The sequence below is a fragment of the Macrosteles quadrilineatus genome, unplaced genomic scaffold (genome assembly GCF_028750875.1).
Source record: "Macrosteles quadrilineatus isolate MER2022 unplaced genomic scaffold, UCM_ALF_1.0 Scaffold_4__1_contigs__length_99947679, whole genome shotgun sequence".
NCBI lineage: Eukaryota > Metazoa > Arthropoda > Insecta > Hemiptera > Cicadellidae > Macrosteles > Macrosteles quadrilineatus.
The window spans coordinates 90,818,243-90,835,638 of NW_026542597.1; the positions used below are offsets into that span (position 1 = coordinate 90,818,243).

The window sequence follows — 17,396 nt, forward strand, 5'->3', positions numbered from 1 at the left end:
CTAGGCAAGGACTATAGCAACTCCAGCTGTGGGTTGGATCACAGAAAACATACTACTTAATAAATGCCAACATGCTTAATTATTGTAAATTATTAACAAAAGTATTTATCAGCAATATACAGTAAGTATACGGTGGAGTTTAATAAAGGTATGTACTGGGTATAAAGTTGTAGGAAAGAACATTTGAAAACATTGCACACAAATATTAAGTTTATATGAAACATTACTAACAAATATATTGTTTATTCAAACTTAAACAACAACTGAAATTGGTAAAAATGATACTTGTTCTTAACTAAGAATGGAGAGTAAACCTAAACAGTTTACAATGATTTAGTAAAACGTGGTTCTATCCTTTCCCGTATTTAATAAAATATCTTAATACTCTTTTCAGTTTTACATTTTAGTAACAGTATTAACTATACTTTTTTACCAGTTTTATACTATGAAATAAGGAAATTAATAGTGGTTTGTACTTTGATAAGGTAGTTAGACTTGCCACATTTTTTTTTCTTTACGGAAGTTTTTTGCATATAATGATGTTGGTGGACTTAATTGACTTGTGTAAAGCAATAGTTGCCTGTATTCCCTGTGCAGAGTTATATTTAGGACCTTAATGTCCTTTTCTAATAGGGATTTTCTTTTGTGATATCATCTACAAAGGATATTCTTGTGATGATATTCTCTGCAAAGGATATTCTTGTGATGATATCCTCTACAAAGGATGTTCTTGTGATGATATTCTCTACAACGGATATTCTTGTGATGATATTCTCTACAAAGGATGTTCTTGTGATGATATTCTCTACGAAGGATATTCTTGTGATGATATTCTCTACAAAGGATATTCTTCTGTGATATTCTCTACAAAGGATATTTTTGTGATGATATTCTCTACAAATGATATTCTTGTGATGATATTCTCTACAAAGGATATTCTTTTGATAATAAATATTCTCTACAAAGGATGCTCTTCGTCCTGAGGGTCTTCCTTGGTAGACACTGCCATTGGAGGATCTACTTCTGATAGTAAAGTCTTGTAGATATAAGACGCTATAATGGAGCCTCCAAAAGGTCCTATCCAGTACACCTAAAAGTGAACATACTTTTAAATAATTATTGTTGAATGATTACTAAACAAATAACAAACTATAAAATTAAATTAACTGTACTGGTTTTTTTGTGTGGAAGAGTGCAAACATAAAAAAATGGTGGTTTAAAATCTTTGTGTGGGTTTCACATTTATATCGGTGCGCAAGACTAGAAGAAAACTAACAAACCGCCATGCAAGGTTTAAAATGTATTATGAAATGTTTTTCTATTAGTTACTTTCAAAGTACAACATTGAATTACATTGAATGAAATTGTTCAGATTTACAGGAGTAGTGAAGCACAAAAAGTATTTAGGCTACATGCTTTTAAAATTATTATTTCCTACAATCAATGGTACACATTGATGATAAGCAAATCATCCCTAGTTTCATTACGTTTCTATATCTTGAGTATGATCTCTTCTTTGAGTGGGAAGTTTCCATACGGTAACAAGGTTTATTTATACAAAGATGGCTGACTTTGCTAAAATACATTTACTTAAAACTGTGATTATTTCCATTAGATGAATATAATGAAATCTACATTTCTTATTACAGTTAAACATGACGAGAACCAAAATCAATTTAGTCAACAATTTTTCCCTACTTTACAATAGCTCTTAGCATGAAGTAATTAACAAATAAACGGTATCAGCATTCTGACACATACTTTCTCCCATAAGTTTGTCATCAACCCCATGTGTAAGCGGTGACAGTAAATATACGGAAATGGGATTTGTATAATTTTCTACAGAATTTAAAGGACTATAACATACTAAATTTTTATCAAAATAGTTTGAGCCAATTTTGGGAAAATCTGATTTTCCGTTATTTTATGGGGGTTTTGTGGGAAAATAACATAATTTACAATAACTTTTGAACCGTAATTTTTACAGAAATGGGATGTGTACCATTTCGTTCAGAATATAAAGGACTATAACATACTAAATTTTTATAAAAATCGTTCGGGCCATTTTTGGGAAAATCCTATTTTTCCGTAATTTTATGGGGTTTATGGGAAAATCCCCGTTAAAAATAAAAATTTCTAAAATATGAAAAAAACTATTAAAATTGTAAGGGCCATAACATACTATGTTAAATCAAAACCGGGTTTTTGTCAAAAATCCTATTTTTCGTTATTTTATGGGATTTTTATGGGAAAATAACATAATTTACCATAACTTTTGAACCGTAATTTTTACAGAAATGGGATTTGTACCACTTTGTTCAGAATTTAAAGGGCTAAAACATACTAAATTTTTATCAAAATTGATCGGGCCATTTTTGAGATAATCCGATTTTTCCGGTTTTTTATGGGTTTTTATGGGAAAATCCCCATTAAAAATCAAAATTTCAAAAAAATGAAAAAAAACGCCTGGAGTTACCATGGATTATAACCTACATACCAAATTTCATCGAAATCGAACCACAGGTGTAGTCTCTAGCTCTGTACACATCCAGACACACACACACACAGACACACACACACACACACACAGAGACATCACTTCGGAAACCACTTTTTTGGGTCCTGGTCCAGGGGGACCCAAAACGAATATATCCATTCAAAACTCAAACTCGAAAATTTTGACGAAAACAATACTTTCTCCAAATACTATGGTATAGGGGGAGAAAGTAAAAGTCAACAATGAACTTATACCAACCCATTGATAGTCCCAGTTGCCAGATATCAAAGCTGGAGCCAAACTCCTTGCAGGATTTACGCTACACCCTGCGTATTTTGCCTGAAACAAATTAATCACATTAGTGGGGTGATGATTGGGCCTGATGATAGTTGTGACTTCGATATAGATCGCCATTTCAACATATTTTATACCTACTCTAAAGGTTTGCAGTATAAGTATAAATACGAGTAATCGTGTTGAAATACTATTAAATATATCACTTGGCGTTAAGTCCATTCTTGAAACAGAAAAAATGCTATGCACAAAAAAGTGATTTCGGGGTATAAGGGTCAAGGGGGGTAGCTGTAGTCTTTTTTTATTTAGTTCTTCCCACCATTTTGCAGTGTTTTCAAACTTTATGCTATGCTTGTAACTGGAAAAAAAGAGTCGAGTCATAATAAATAAACTCTGAACCTGATGAAAGAAGGGGAAGAAGGGGTCAAATCAAAAGTTTACCCAAAGATAAGTAATATAAATAATCGTATTATAATCATTTATGTTACTTCACTGTGGTTTAACGTGGGGTAACAATTCCACAACTAAGTGTAGCCAGAATAGTGAAATGATTACTTACCCTAAGTTAGGTCATAGTAAGTCTCTACTAAATTTCCAAGACATTGGTAAGAACATGTTCAAGTATACCATAAACCTATTTGGTTATCACAATCTCATAACACCCGCTTGAATGTTGTGGTTATTACAAGTCTATATGTAATCTCCAGGAAAAAGTATTAAACAAATCAAAGATGTCTTAAGGCTTAAGACCTTAAATCACAATTTGGCTAGATTTGAATAGTCTAAATTCAATTATCAACACCAGGAATATGAGCCAACACAAATATATATATATCTACTTGTCAAACACAAACCTACCCCAGGCAAAGCGATGGCGATGACGGCAAACCCGAACTTGATAGGCAGAGAATCGTGCTTGTCAAGGTTGCGTCTGTCCCAAGCAGCAGCACACACCACCCAGATCAGAATGGCGGTCAGGAACCCCTCAGCGAGGGTAGCGGCCCCAGCACCTACCTCCACGTTGGGTCGAGTCACACAGAAGTCCGTGGCTGTGCAGTAGGCTGGGGATATCACCTGGGGGATTGTGGGTAAAACTTATACTCTAGGTGTTTATTGTGGAATTTCAAAGGTTTTCGCACTAGTTCACAAACATTGCTAACGTTGGCTCAAAGTGCTTTACAAATATAGGTAGGGGTGTTATTGCTATGCCACTGAGTCAATCTACTAGTAGATCAGATGAAAAGGACATAATGACAATTATTTTAGTTTATTCGCAAAATTGTCATGCTTTTTAAACTATTCGATAAATAACGCTCATTGGTTCCAAAACTAGGATTATTCTTTGTATTTCTAGAGGCAGGCTCACTCGCTTTCAAAATATTTAAGTATTCGTACTAAAAAATTATGTTGAGGAAGTTCAATTCATCAAGTTAATCACGATGGACACACTACTTGGCTTATTCTAAACTTAAATCGGTAAGCTATAAAGTAATAACAGAGTAATATTTGAAATACTGTATTAAGAACATCATTTTGGATAGTTTCTTCGTAAAAGGGAATAAACTCACGCACTATGAAGAGCAAATTCTAAATTCAAGTCGAAAAATTCAAACATCCAAGAAGCTAAGATAACAAATTTTAATGTATATTGGAAAATCCTATTATCTTTCTTAGCACTACGCTACGAGCTAACGTTAGTTTTCTTCTTAGAGACACTCAATCTGAATCTCTTACGCGTTCTAGAAAAATGTGGATACTCAGCACTATTCGTAAATGTTCAGTACATAAAACATATTACTAATTCTACGCTGTAGTGTATCCTCATAAATGCTTTACACTAACACTTCAGACTTGATACCTTGACGGCTGCTACTCCCAGACAGGCCCCGACACACTGACAAACTGAATACAGAAGGAACTTCGGTATGGAGATGACTTCCATGATGACCGCGGCCAGGGAAATGGCGGGATTCACGTGACATCCTGAGATGTGTCCAAACACCTGGAGGAGAAGAAGAAGTTATTAATTGCATAAATAGTTCAACATCATAAACCTTGAATAAAGTAACAAAATATTATAATTGAATATGAATAGCATATCTGAATATGTCAAATCCTGAATATCTTTTCGTTGGGGGATGTTAATTTTCTTCTACTCACCGTCACCACCAAGGCAATAGCTGAGGCAAATCCCAGCACGATTGTCAGATGATTGACCCACGACTCTGTACCAGGAATATTAGCAATGACACCACTGCAGCCGAGGCCGACGAAAACAGCTGTTCCCAGCGTCTCTGCCACTGCCTGGCTGATCAGCTTCTTCTTCTCCACAGGACCGAGGTTGTAGAAGTCTTCATCTCCTCTCAGCCTAGACCACGTGTCTATAGAAAAAGTGCTTATAAGTGTGAATGTATATTCTAATTGTATAGTTTTGTAATAGTGAGATTTACAAATGAGCTCGGTTAGTAGGAGGGTTGTTTTATGTTTAAAATGTTTTTAGACCGTAATTCATTGTCTTTTTCAAAAGCAACCTAATTAAATTATGAAAATAGAAATCACATGTTGAGCTTATTGTTTTTACAGTGATACAATTTTACATTTATTAAATGAGTTCCTAAGATGATGAGTAGTTCCTGTGGTTTTTTTTAATGAGTAATCAATAAGTTCTAAACAAACTAAAGTATCATTTTTAACTGAATTAAATTTATGGCTTTTAATCTGAAACTACGTACTAACTACCTTATAACTTCTAATAACAAATCAGTTGTAATGTCTTTCATTCGCGTTTTTTTTTATTATTTTATATTGACTAATACAATTTTTCATAAGTCTTGATGACCTTGTGACTTATACCTTGTAACACTGTACTACTCAATCAAAAATCTTAAATTTGACAACTGATTTCTCGGATATGACATTTTTTCAAAGCTGCGGAGCAGCATTGTCCTCTAGTACTGAATGAATTTAAGATTGCATTACATACTTTGAGCTTTAGCAAGATTATGTTTTATTTTAACCTTAGAGATTGACTTTTCGCATTGAATCTTAACCATTAGTATTTCATTGTATTCTCTTGAGTTTGTGTATACCCTCTCGTAAACTTACACCAATGACAACATTCACCAATCAACTCCTGATATAATTATCTATTTAAATTTCACCCTCAATAACATTCCAACATAGGGTTACAAAAGATTCAATACCAACCCAAAAAACCTCTTCTCCGATGTAGAATCTAGACAAAACCAAAATAAAACTGGGGTTTCTACACTCCCCTGGGCTGGCGGTAGAGAGCCATTTGTCTAAACACAGTCTAATTCATTGCCAGTCACTGCGCGTCATACACATTCATTCCACAGCCTCCATTTACTGGAGAGCTCCATTGTAAGCATGGGAGGTTATATTTCATCTCACATGTTTTGTTGAACGAGCTTCACCCAGAAACATACCGTCTTCTAAATGGGGTTTCTCACATAATGTAGGTGTCTGTTTGGTGACAAGTTTACACTTCCACATTTATTTGGTGTTAATTATTTGAATTGTTTAACTTTGCTAAATTTGTGGTAAATTGAAACTGGTTTGCAACGAATGCTAATACAAGCCAAATCTATAAAAGTGTAAAATACATTAGGTTTTTGTTTGTTCTGGGCATCGATGTATAACTACTACTAGTAGATATATATCGATGGTTCTAGGTGGACAAAATCTACTACCGAATCAACTGTGGTTACTTACAGAAAGGTGGTGTTGCAAAATTATTACCAAAATTCAGCTCAAAAAGCTTATTCGCTTCCAAAATATTCCCTTGAACTAGTCCCTGTGTCAGCCGAAAAGATCAAGTTTTCACGTGCATAAAAGTTTCCTTTGTGGGGTTTTAAACCCCAGTTTTTTTTCTAGGACGCTACGCATGAGCCCGGGATTGTTTTTCTCATTATTTACCCTTGGCTAGACATATGGGTTGCAGCACTATCACTTAGATGAATTGAACTTACGTACATTGATTTGGTGGGATTTGAACCTGGGACCTCAGGTACCGAAGTACTGCACTCTTACTACAATACTAGCTCGCTCCAATAGAGTTAACTTAGTTTTACCATAGACAAAAAGAATAAAATATAGACTGTCAGCCGTGCTGCAGTTACAATGGTTACCATAGCTTCTGGCGCACACCGTTGAAAGCGCCGTGTAGTTACGTAGTGCGTACCAGGACTACAAACCTGAGTGCGTACGCCGTAACTACATGGCGCTCCCAGGGGTGTGCGCCAGAACCTATGGTAACCACAGCACGGCTGAAGGTCTATATTTAATTCTTTTTGTATATGGCTTTACTACATAAGTACATTTAAATCAAGCAGTAAGAGTGCCTATGTATGCAACGTACTACTCTATTAGATACTCTTTACTAGGTAATTAGTCTTAACTGTAATAATTTTGTGTTTTCAGTTAAAATTTATTCCTTTAAAACTTAACACATCCACCAACATTTAGTGAGCAAGGAAACATCTGTTAACACTCAAGATGTTTTATTCCAATATTACCAAAGTCTAACGTCAATACTCATGGAACAATCTCATGGAAAATCGTCCACATACAGAATAAATTATGACTACACGCTCTCGACATATTTCTGTATCAAAAACATTTTGGAAAATGTATGTAAACGCATTTCCTCTCTCGTAATGGTTGTTCATGACAAAGATCCTTCAACGGCTGACGTCAACGTGAAATATAATCCCACATTTACAGTTACTCACCCCCCATACTTAGAGGGGGGGGGGGTGATGGGGGGGAATAGCGTGTGTTAGCTGACGATGAGTTAAGACTGCTCATTCATGAAAATGAAAGCCATCACTTAAGTGCCTGCCAAAATTTATTACGTTCGAAAATTAATGATTTTCCCTTCTATGTAGCCTTTGTTTCGTTTAGCTATAGATAGTGCTGTTTTAAAAGTAACAGGTAGGTATTAAATTATAATGATCAACATCGATGTTGAAATAAACATATAATATACAACTTGTACCGAGATAAAATACATGCCTTTTTATGAATATAACAGTCTGGTATTTTTTTAATTTTAAACTATAAAAAATAAATAAAGGTTTACGTTGTAAGTTTCCTTTGCTAAGTAGCATTAAAACGTAAGATAGTATTGAATTTAGTTAGAAAATAAGATAAACCACCACTATTTTTGCATGATGAGGAATTTATAGCGAAGCATAACAAAAGATTAAGCTAGTTACTTTTAATATTATTTATACTTTGGAATGTATACCAAGAATAATTGTTAAAAATACAATTTACTAAATAAAATTTTGATTAGGACCTAGAATATAGTAGTTGGAACGAATTTAAATCAAAGTTGAACAAAAAACTTGCAATTTCTAGAGTATTCTTAAGTGATTCTCTTTAAACTCGTCTTATTTATATCACCCTATAATTTTAGCATATCACTTTAATATGTTGAATATAACTACTTAGCTCGTATGGCAAATGAAATGAGGATTATCACTTCATATGATTCTGCTACATTTCCATGTTTCGAGGGGTTCCCGCTTATAAACGATGAAACGATTAATCAGAAACAGAGTAATAAATTGCCCAGCTGTGCACAGTAATCAAATTTAGCCCCATAAAGCTCGGACTGTTACCAAATGACGAACACAGTTCGAGCAAACAGTGATTGTCATCAGGGATCTATTTCAACAGCTGATTTGACAACAATTAAAATAATATCTTTTACTCAACGGTGGTATATAGTATGTTTAATTTACAGTTACTACAGTTACTAATTTACAGTTCAAACAAAAAATCTCTATATATATTAAGCAAATAAAAATATATTTGCAATTTTTTCACAGATTGATTTGAAGAAGGATCAATTGATTGCTTTAATACTGAAATAACGATAATTACTTTGAAAATATATAAATTTCGTAAGGTTAACTATTACCTAAGGTTATGAAATTATTAAAACTAAAAAGGGTGTTTGTAAATCTAACCTTAACAGGTGTAAATTGTCGTTTTTTGCATACTCCTCTTTGGGAATTTCTTCATGCATACTTATCCGAACTGTATGTAATGTAGATTATTTCTGCGTTTTAAGATTATTTTTTTAATAAGAACAAATACAATAAAGTATTTTTTTAAATTTTTTTAGAGGGTGACTACGCATTTTTATAGGGTTATATAAAAAAGTTTTCAGCATTACAATAATTTTACCAAAGGTCAATTGAAATGCTGGTCGTTTTTGTGGTTCAACTAAGATGATTTCAAGTTTTTCATCAATCCGATTATTATGTAGAATACTTTTTGGTGGTTTACAACAATATACAACAATATAAATCTTTTAAGTATAATCTTTAAAGTGTTCTCTGGGGTTGTGACTCAAACGAGGCAATTAACCACTAACATGTCTACTAGTGGTATCCAAAGTCAATGCTTAAACCTCAGACCATTAATCTTTGTGAGAGGCACGTCACAGTTGAAGCTTACTATAAGAATGTAGAACACAAAACGCTGTTGTTGGACGTTCAATGTTCCAACTTTTAACAAATGCTTGTGCTGAAGTTCATGTGAAGCCGATATTTCACCACTGGACATGTTCAAATTTGTCTACGTCCCTTTAACACTGTCAGAAGTATTCTGACGATTTGCAGATTTCAAAACCCCCTTTTAACTTTTCGTATGTGTTGAGTGGGATCATTATTCGTAAACTTTTCCAAAATGTGATTTTCCGAAATTTGAAACTCTAGTATACGTCTATGCATTAAAATGTATAAATTATAAATTTAAATTATTGTATTTGTTGTAGGAGGGCACGAATGTTTGTAGTGACCCGAAAGTGACTTATTAGTCTTAAATGATCTATTCCAGTTAATCATCGGGGTTTTAATTGTGATGGTGACGTCAAAACAAAAATATAGATTTCCTGTCAAATAACAAAAAAAAACATTTTGACATAGAATTGAGAACATTACATTCAATTACTTTCAGTAAAAACTCAGAATAACATCTAATTCATCAATAAATATTTTAAATAAACTTTTGAATCATTCTACTGCGGTTTAACAACTAATTCATTTAACAAAATGTCATGTGAATTCAAAGATTTTTTCAAACCGGATTCTCCTATATCATAGTTATATTGTATCATGGACTGGTGTACAGTCAATGATTCTACACTGTACTATTGTTTAAACAAAACCATTTAAGGTAGCGCCTGTTTACTGTGTTATGCAGCTTTTGCTACTCACAAGCTTACGTAATAGTATCACAACTTCTTAGGATGTCCTATTTTATAAAACATGTTTATTGCAAATTCTAGATTTAAAATAAAATAATACTGATTCACCATAATTTAAATACCGTAATATTGTATGTTGAACAACACTATTAGGCTACAACACAGTCTGAGATATTTGGCAAGGTTTTCAAACTATTTAAAAATCTAAATCAACATGCTAATTAGTGTGCAACTGTAAACATTCTATTTCCACATAGTTTTCGATACTTTGAACATAATATGTACAAAATATTAAAGTAAGTTATCATTTTAGTTTCAGTTGGTTGAAAAATGATTAAAACTACAGGAATAAGTAATTGACAGTATCACACTATGTCGGTGATAAAATACAACTAAGTTTATTTCAGTGTAAAAACCTGCAACAGTTTTAGCATGAAAATGGAACTTTCTATAATAAAAGGTATGACAAAATCTTACCAAACTGAATACCAAACGATTGTAAGTTGAAAAGACAATCCTGCAAACCCAAAATCAATTCTAGCAAGCGCCCGTTTACTATGCCATACTGTATTTATTACTTAACCGTATACAAATTGGTAACACCATTATATAGACTCTCACAAGAACACATATTTTGTTTACTCAATTAGTACCAAAAATATACGCAAATTACATACTTAATGCAACATAGATTAACTGTTTTTGGAAAATATTGTATTTTAGGTAGGCAAAGTCTACGTTAGAGCAGAAATATTATTAAAATTAGTATATGCTAATTTTTTCATCATTATACTTTTTGATTCCTGTTATATTTTGAAGAAATTCGTTAAGGTGCGGTACACAAATAAATGGTGTTACATAAATACATGACTCAGGATAATTATTCTAAAATGGATACCTCAAGTTTCGGACTACTAGCCCATCTTTAATGCTATGAAAAACACACAAAACACTTTGGGGTAAATATTTTCTCCCAAACAAAGCTTTATACATATTCCGTCGGACATATAGATCATATAAGTCTTTTATGTCGAACATATAACGTAAAAGTTCCGACCTTTTATTTTATGTGACTTTTCCTTGTGGGTAAATTTTGTGGGGGATGGTTGTAAAACATTTACAGCCCTTTGGAATGTTTATTCGTAACGTAAAATTTGATAAGTTTTTGGGACGAAACGTTTTTTTAGGTTTTAGTGCTACTGACTATGCTTAGTTTATTGCAAGTTTATTGGCATTGTAGTTCAACTTTGTCACCTTGCAAATTTTAACGAAAAATACAATATTCGCATTTTTATCATGTCAAACTCAAGTAATTATATTTTTTAGTATTATTCTCAATGTAGATCCAACAATAACTATATCAATGACACCTAAAAATACGTATGTGCGATGAAAAAGTTCTTTCTTTAAACATTATCTGGTCATTGTAAGTCATAAAACTTATTTTTGTAAGCATTGCCTGCACAAAATTTAGATGAGATATTTTATCTCAGAATGAATTAAATGATAAATTTCAAATGTATCAAAATATTTAAATACAATTTTCAATGATTTGATTAGTTTATAATTTACCTTTATGATAAAATTCATTTTAGTCACAATTTATCGAGATAAGTTTATAGAGATTCTCCTTCAGTTATTTAGCCTAATCAGCAGCTTTTCCAGATAGGCCCATCCTAGCATTTGATTAATAATACTTGATGGTTTTAAGAGTTTATTAGTAGTTTACGCAACGATTGCGTAAAGATAGTGTTAACGACACGAGTAGACAATTTTAGGTACGAGCCTTGGCGAGAGCCATAAAAACTTCTACGAGTGTCGTTAACATTATTTACGCGAGTTGCGTACACTACTTTACCTACGACATTGTTTTAATTACTAAAAATCACTATTCATAATTTCTAAAGGAGGTTATGTTTTCGTTTATAACCTCTCATTGCCAGTGACAGTGATGCAACGAAACATTGTATCAAACACTAATTGCACCAATCAACAATTAAATTGGCCTGAACAGCAGATTAGTTGAATTTCGAATCATTACAATTTTACTTCTCTCTCAATCCTTGAACCTCATTGGTCCGTTACCCGTGTTGTTATGAGTAAAACTATGCTGTTATGAAAGTAAACAATGCTGTTATGAGATACTTTTCAATTCTAATAACTGTACTGAAACGGCTACTTTAATAAACGGTCGTAGGTAAAGGTTTTTAAAACTGAATAGGTAATGAATAGAAAATGCTGAAAGGTACTGACATGCTACTTTAAACACATTATTATAGTTTTCATACAATTTCTTTCAAGTCTAGACATACACCCTGAACACGCAGCCGCGCCGTGAAAATTAGTGTTCTTGTATGGCCATACTGTGTTACTTATTTGTAAATATGTTTGAGCGTGTCCCGTGTATTTGTTTTCAAGACTTTATGACGACCTCCTAGGAGTGACAACACGTCTTTATGGCTTAACAATGACACCATGAGTGTCGAAACCGGTCACCATCCAGACGACAGTGGATTACAGTGGCAACAATAAGGCATTTAACCTCTAGAATAATATTGTTAAGTAATCCGGAAGGCAACACCTCAAAATGAAAACAATTTCTAAGTAATATTTCACTACTACATTTACTTCAACAAGGATGCAGGAATCAAAGACTTATGCACCACCTAATAAAAAATTAAAAACACTGAACTATTTCGTGTAAAATGAAACTATCCTGAATTACTACAGTTGTATCAACTGGAAGTGGAGTTCAATAGATTTTGAATCGTCGTGAATTACAAGATTTTAAACAGATTGTGTATACAAAAATAGTGTTAAGAACCAGCCTTATATTCTAGTACAAACAGCAGTTTGTGTACACTTCAAATGAATACACAAATCGGTATTGTTGGATGTGAAACGAACCAACTTTTAACAAATGCTTGTCCCGAAGTTCACGTGGATGTTAAAATGTCCATGTTAAAACTTGCCTACGTCCTCTTTACACTTCATTCTCTCTCATGTAAAATGGTTTGATGAACCACTTAGTTAGTTTTTTTTATTGTTACAATTTTACTAGTAGTGGTGGTAAAAGGCTATCTAATGTTTTATTACTCAAAACAGAAGTATAATTTTTAATTTATTTTTGGTAGTTATATAGTATTAAGTTTGTCTAGCAATTGTGTTCTTTCGAACCAGACACAACAAAAACTTTTTTATGATATCTGAAGTGTACTGTTTATGACTGATTGTGTGGATGACCTGTGGCTTCAACTAACCTAATGATCAATTTATAAAGTTGAATACTAGCATTTACTTGTTCGCGATCAGTATTAGTTTTGACCATGTATACGTTTCATTAACATGTTTAAGTTGTAAGTAAATCATAATAAACGTTAAAGTCCTTTGGTTAAGTCACAAATTTGAAACCCTCGAAAATCACTGATTTCTGTCACATACTCGAACTCATCAACCATGCCAAGCTAAAAGAAATGGTATGTAACTGACCAAATTTTGCAATAATTACATCATTATCCAAACTACAAAATTTCCATACATGTTTTTACGTTAAGCTACCAGATAAAAATAGATTATACTTATATGACGCAGACATGTCAGAATGTGTATAAAAAAAAAGATTACAGCTTTGTTACTTACTAAGATCAGCTGGTTCATAAGCCAGTACCATTTGTTCAAACCAGCTGATCAAGTACAGCTGATTTCAGCTTCGACTCTCAAAAGGCTTCAAACCTTTCTCATGATTCAACCGGTAAACTTCTGGTTACTAGAGGATAATCAATGACTAAACACACACAATCATCAACTTAAATGTAACCTATCAATTTATTTTGAAATTTTCAAATTTCCAAACACAAATTCATATTTCCATTACTATAGCAAACAGTGTGGATTCATCACTGTTTGTGCAATTCTGAAATAGAAAGCTGAAATGACAGTAGACAAACGTTCCAACTCCCGTCCAATGTCAATTTATTTGCTCTAAATATTCTATTTGAGTATACGGGCCGTCAAACCCGTAAAGCTATATGAGCTTCGAGCTCAACTTTTATTGCTATATTCATCTTCGTATTTTAGCACAGTGCTAAAATCCTATGCTGGGTTATTTTAAAATATTTGCTTAATGAAAACAGGTTTTATCCTTACGGTTTACTTTTAGTGCTATTTTATCTTTACTGCGTGTGCTGGAGATGTTAGAGGATACTATAGTATGATTTATAGGATACTGTTACGAGCTGAATGACCCTATAAGCTAATTAGAAGATATCGAAAGCTAACGAAAGTTCCAATCCTAATTATCTTTAATTTTTCCAACTGACGATTCCGAGAAGATAATGATAAGTTTATTTTTAGCGCAAAAGATTATGTTTTTGTTAACTAATTACATCTTTAGATTATTATAGTTAGTCAATCTTGTACTTGTAAAATAATCATATCGTTGATTGTGCATTAAATCTGTTCACCACTAAACAATAAAATATTGAATATTGAATCGACGATTCCAAAAAAGTAGTGTCGTTTGAACCTCAACTGTAAAAACTATGAGATCTAATTCTAATTCTGAACCGTGTAAAGACATTTTCTAGTTCTGGTTTATTATTTAGGGATTTTAAAATAATTGATTATTCATGTACAGAATAAAACTTAATTTTATGTTTATAACATCACATTGTAGGCTCGAGATGGAAAAGAATATTTTGTTAGTTTATTTCAACCAGCAAAATCCCTGTTATTGTAGTTTTTTAACATCTCTAAGTAATAAAATCTTTTGATGGCAAGATGTCTCACAATCTTCTCTTTACCGCGTCATTAACATATTTTTAAATGAGTCTTGCTTGGAAACCGTTTTAATAATAGTATTGTTACTACTGTCACTAACTTAAACCTTTATGTTTGTAGATAAACGTATACGCTAATTTTAAAGCTCAATACATTTTCTTACGTTTGAGTATTCCAATGTACAGTGTAAACAACTAATGATACAAGGTTGGTTATATTTTAATGTGTATATAATTAGTGATATAACCTGGTTCGTTATATTATAATGTAGCTTATTAAAACTTGACAAATTTCGTTAGTTCTCATATTATATACACGAGTTTTTCTATGATTGCAGAATAAGATGTTTGGAAATATATGACAATCACAAAATAATACACTCCCTTTTCAACTAAAGGTTGATTTAAGTTAGGCAACCTATACAGGGATGCAGTGTGTTTATTTTGCCTCCCCCCCCCCTCCCCTATCTAAGCTACAATCTCCCCCTACTGCCCAGCGGTGTGTGGCGGATCCCTTAATAGGTTTTGGAATTGTTTTGAAATACCCTCCCATCAAGGATTCGATTCCAACCATCTCACCCACAATAAAGTTAAAGTTATTTAATTTTTAATTTACCTTAATAAATTTAGTAATTCACAATTTTACTTCATGTAAGTAATGATCTAGTTTTTAACTATATAATTTAATATTATATTTAGACTTCTTACTAATAAATAACTCATATTAATGATATTATTTTCTTAAATCATATTCAGGTAAACTCACCACTTTCGTTGAAACGTATTTTTTATTTTTTTATTTAAGTTACTGTAAAACGAAAATGGATTTTTCAAAAGGTAATTCTTAATTTAATATGTGTGAACTTTTAGCTTACTAGTTATTTATTTAAGCTTTTAGATGATGAGTATTTTCAAATGAAGACAATATTCTTTTTGCTTGAGAGGAGTGACTTCTAACTGCTGAATCAAGTTATTACTACCCATAATATTGAATTGTTTAGGTATTCGTCATACCCATTGAAAATGTATTTTTGTATGAAATATAATCAATTTTCAATCATTTTAATCAACAGCAACAATGAACTCACTTTTGAAAATAAAATACATACACGTGCATACACTGTATGTTATATCATGGTACTATTTTAGAACAAACTAACTTTTTTAGTTATTATTTCATACTATAGCCACCAAACAAAACTATCCAACAATAAATTCAAAATCAAACTCAACTCTCCCAGCAAACCATTGAACCTCATAACATCCACAAATCTGCTTACAGCAAACAACTTAGCCAATTAGTACGATCGCAATTAACGATTACACAGAGTAATAAACAACCACTTACTGTTGGTGTTAGACATACTGCATGTACCACAAGACTATCAAGACCTTACTCCGCGGTGAACTCGACACAAAGATAAGTTGTAAGGTTATCATGTTCTTTACAAACACAAAACTACAAACACTGGTAACGGTTTATCTGCAACTGAGAAGTGTGGAATATAATCACGCACTTTTACATTGTTGGTGCTTTTAGCGAAGTACCCATTGAATAAGCTATTACCGTAGGTCTCACAGTAGACTTGGACACGGGACGATTTACTTTTTCGTTTTGAGGTCCCCAGAGGTCAAAAACACCATCCGCTTGAATTCATATGTCCGTTAGCACGATAACTTGAGCAAAAATTATCCGATTGCGATTAAATTTGATAAAAACGTGTAAACCTACGTTTACAACACAACTCACAAATTCACATGCCCTTGAATCACCCTCAAATCAGGACAGAGAGGGGCCGTTGTCCAGGAGGTAGCCAAGGTGTAAACTTGGTCTCATGGTAGACTTGGACTCGGGACGATTTACATGGTCGTTTTGAGGTTCCCAGAGGTCAAAATCACCATCAGTTCATAATGTTATATATATGTCCATGAACCCTATGAATTGAGAATTTTTCCGATTTTGATTAAATGGTTTTTGAAGGTGTAAGGCGGGATAAACATGAATGAGTTTGCATACCAGCATGATTGAATGGAAACGGCGTTTTATGGGGTGTTTTTTGGGGTAAAAACTGGGTTTTCTCATTTTTAACCCACAAAACATAAAGTTTTCCAACTTCTCTCTAAAACTTTTTGAAGAGCTTAAAAACTAATAATTTTGCAAATTGAAGTGTTTTGTACGGTTACTGACTACGGAGAAAATTCACAAAATTTTAAATTGAAAATTCTCAGATGTGTGGACTTATAGAACTTAGAACTATGAACGTTATAGAATCATAACCAGCAGTTCTCTGATTTTGAGTATTCAATAGAGTGTTTATTTGATGTATTCTAACAACCCAATACACTGTATTTTTAGGGAAACAAATAATTAAAATCGTTCTGTAACTTTTATTCAAAAATATCTTAAGCAAATTATTTTTGGATCAAAATCTGGATGAAACATTTACCTCCCACAAATGTTAACAATATCAAAACTCACAGTCCAAAACGATTTCATCAACCGATAACACACAGAACAAACAACTCTTTTCACATATTGCGAACAAAACTAACAAATTGTTGATTTTATCAAACATTATTCCCC

The 17,396-nt window shown here is 32.7% G+C and overlaps 1 protein-coding gene across 1 annotated transcript; it reads right to left on the reverse strand.

Moving 5' to 3' along the window:
• Positions 1-205: 205 nt before the first annotated feature.
• Positions 206-16,214, reverse strand: LOC128991832 (aquaporin AQPAe.a-like). Its single transcript, XM_054415038.1, has 6 exons — positions 16,161-16,214; positions 4,952-5,172; positions 4,650-4,793; positions 3,650-3,865; positions 2,756-2,836; positions 206-1,090 (listed from the first exon to the last, which is right to left on the reverse strand). Exons 1-6 carry the CDS (start codon positions 16,174-16,176, stop codon positions 959-961), a joined length of 810 nt encoding a protein of 269 aa, XP_054271013.1. The 5' UTR covers positions 16,177-16,214; the 3' UTR covers positions 206-958.
• Positions 16,215-17,396: the final 1,182 nt, after the last annotated feature.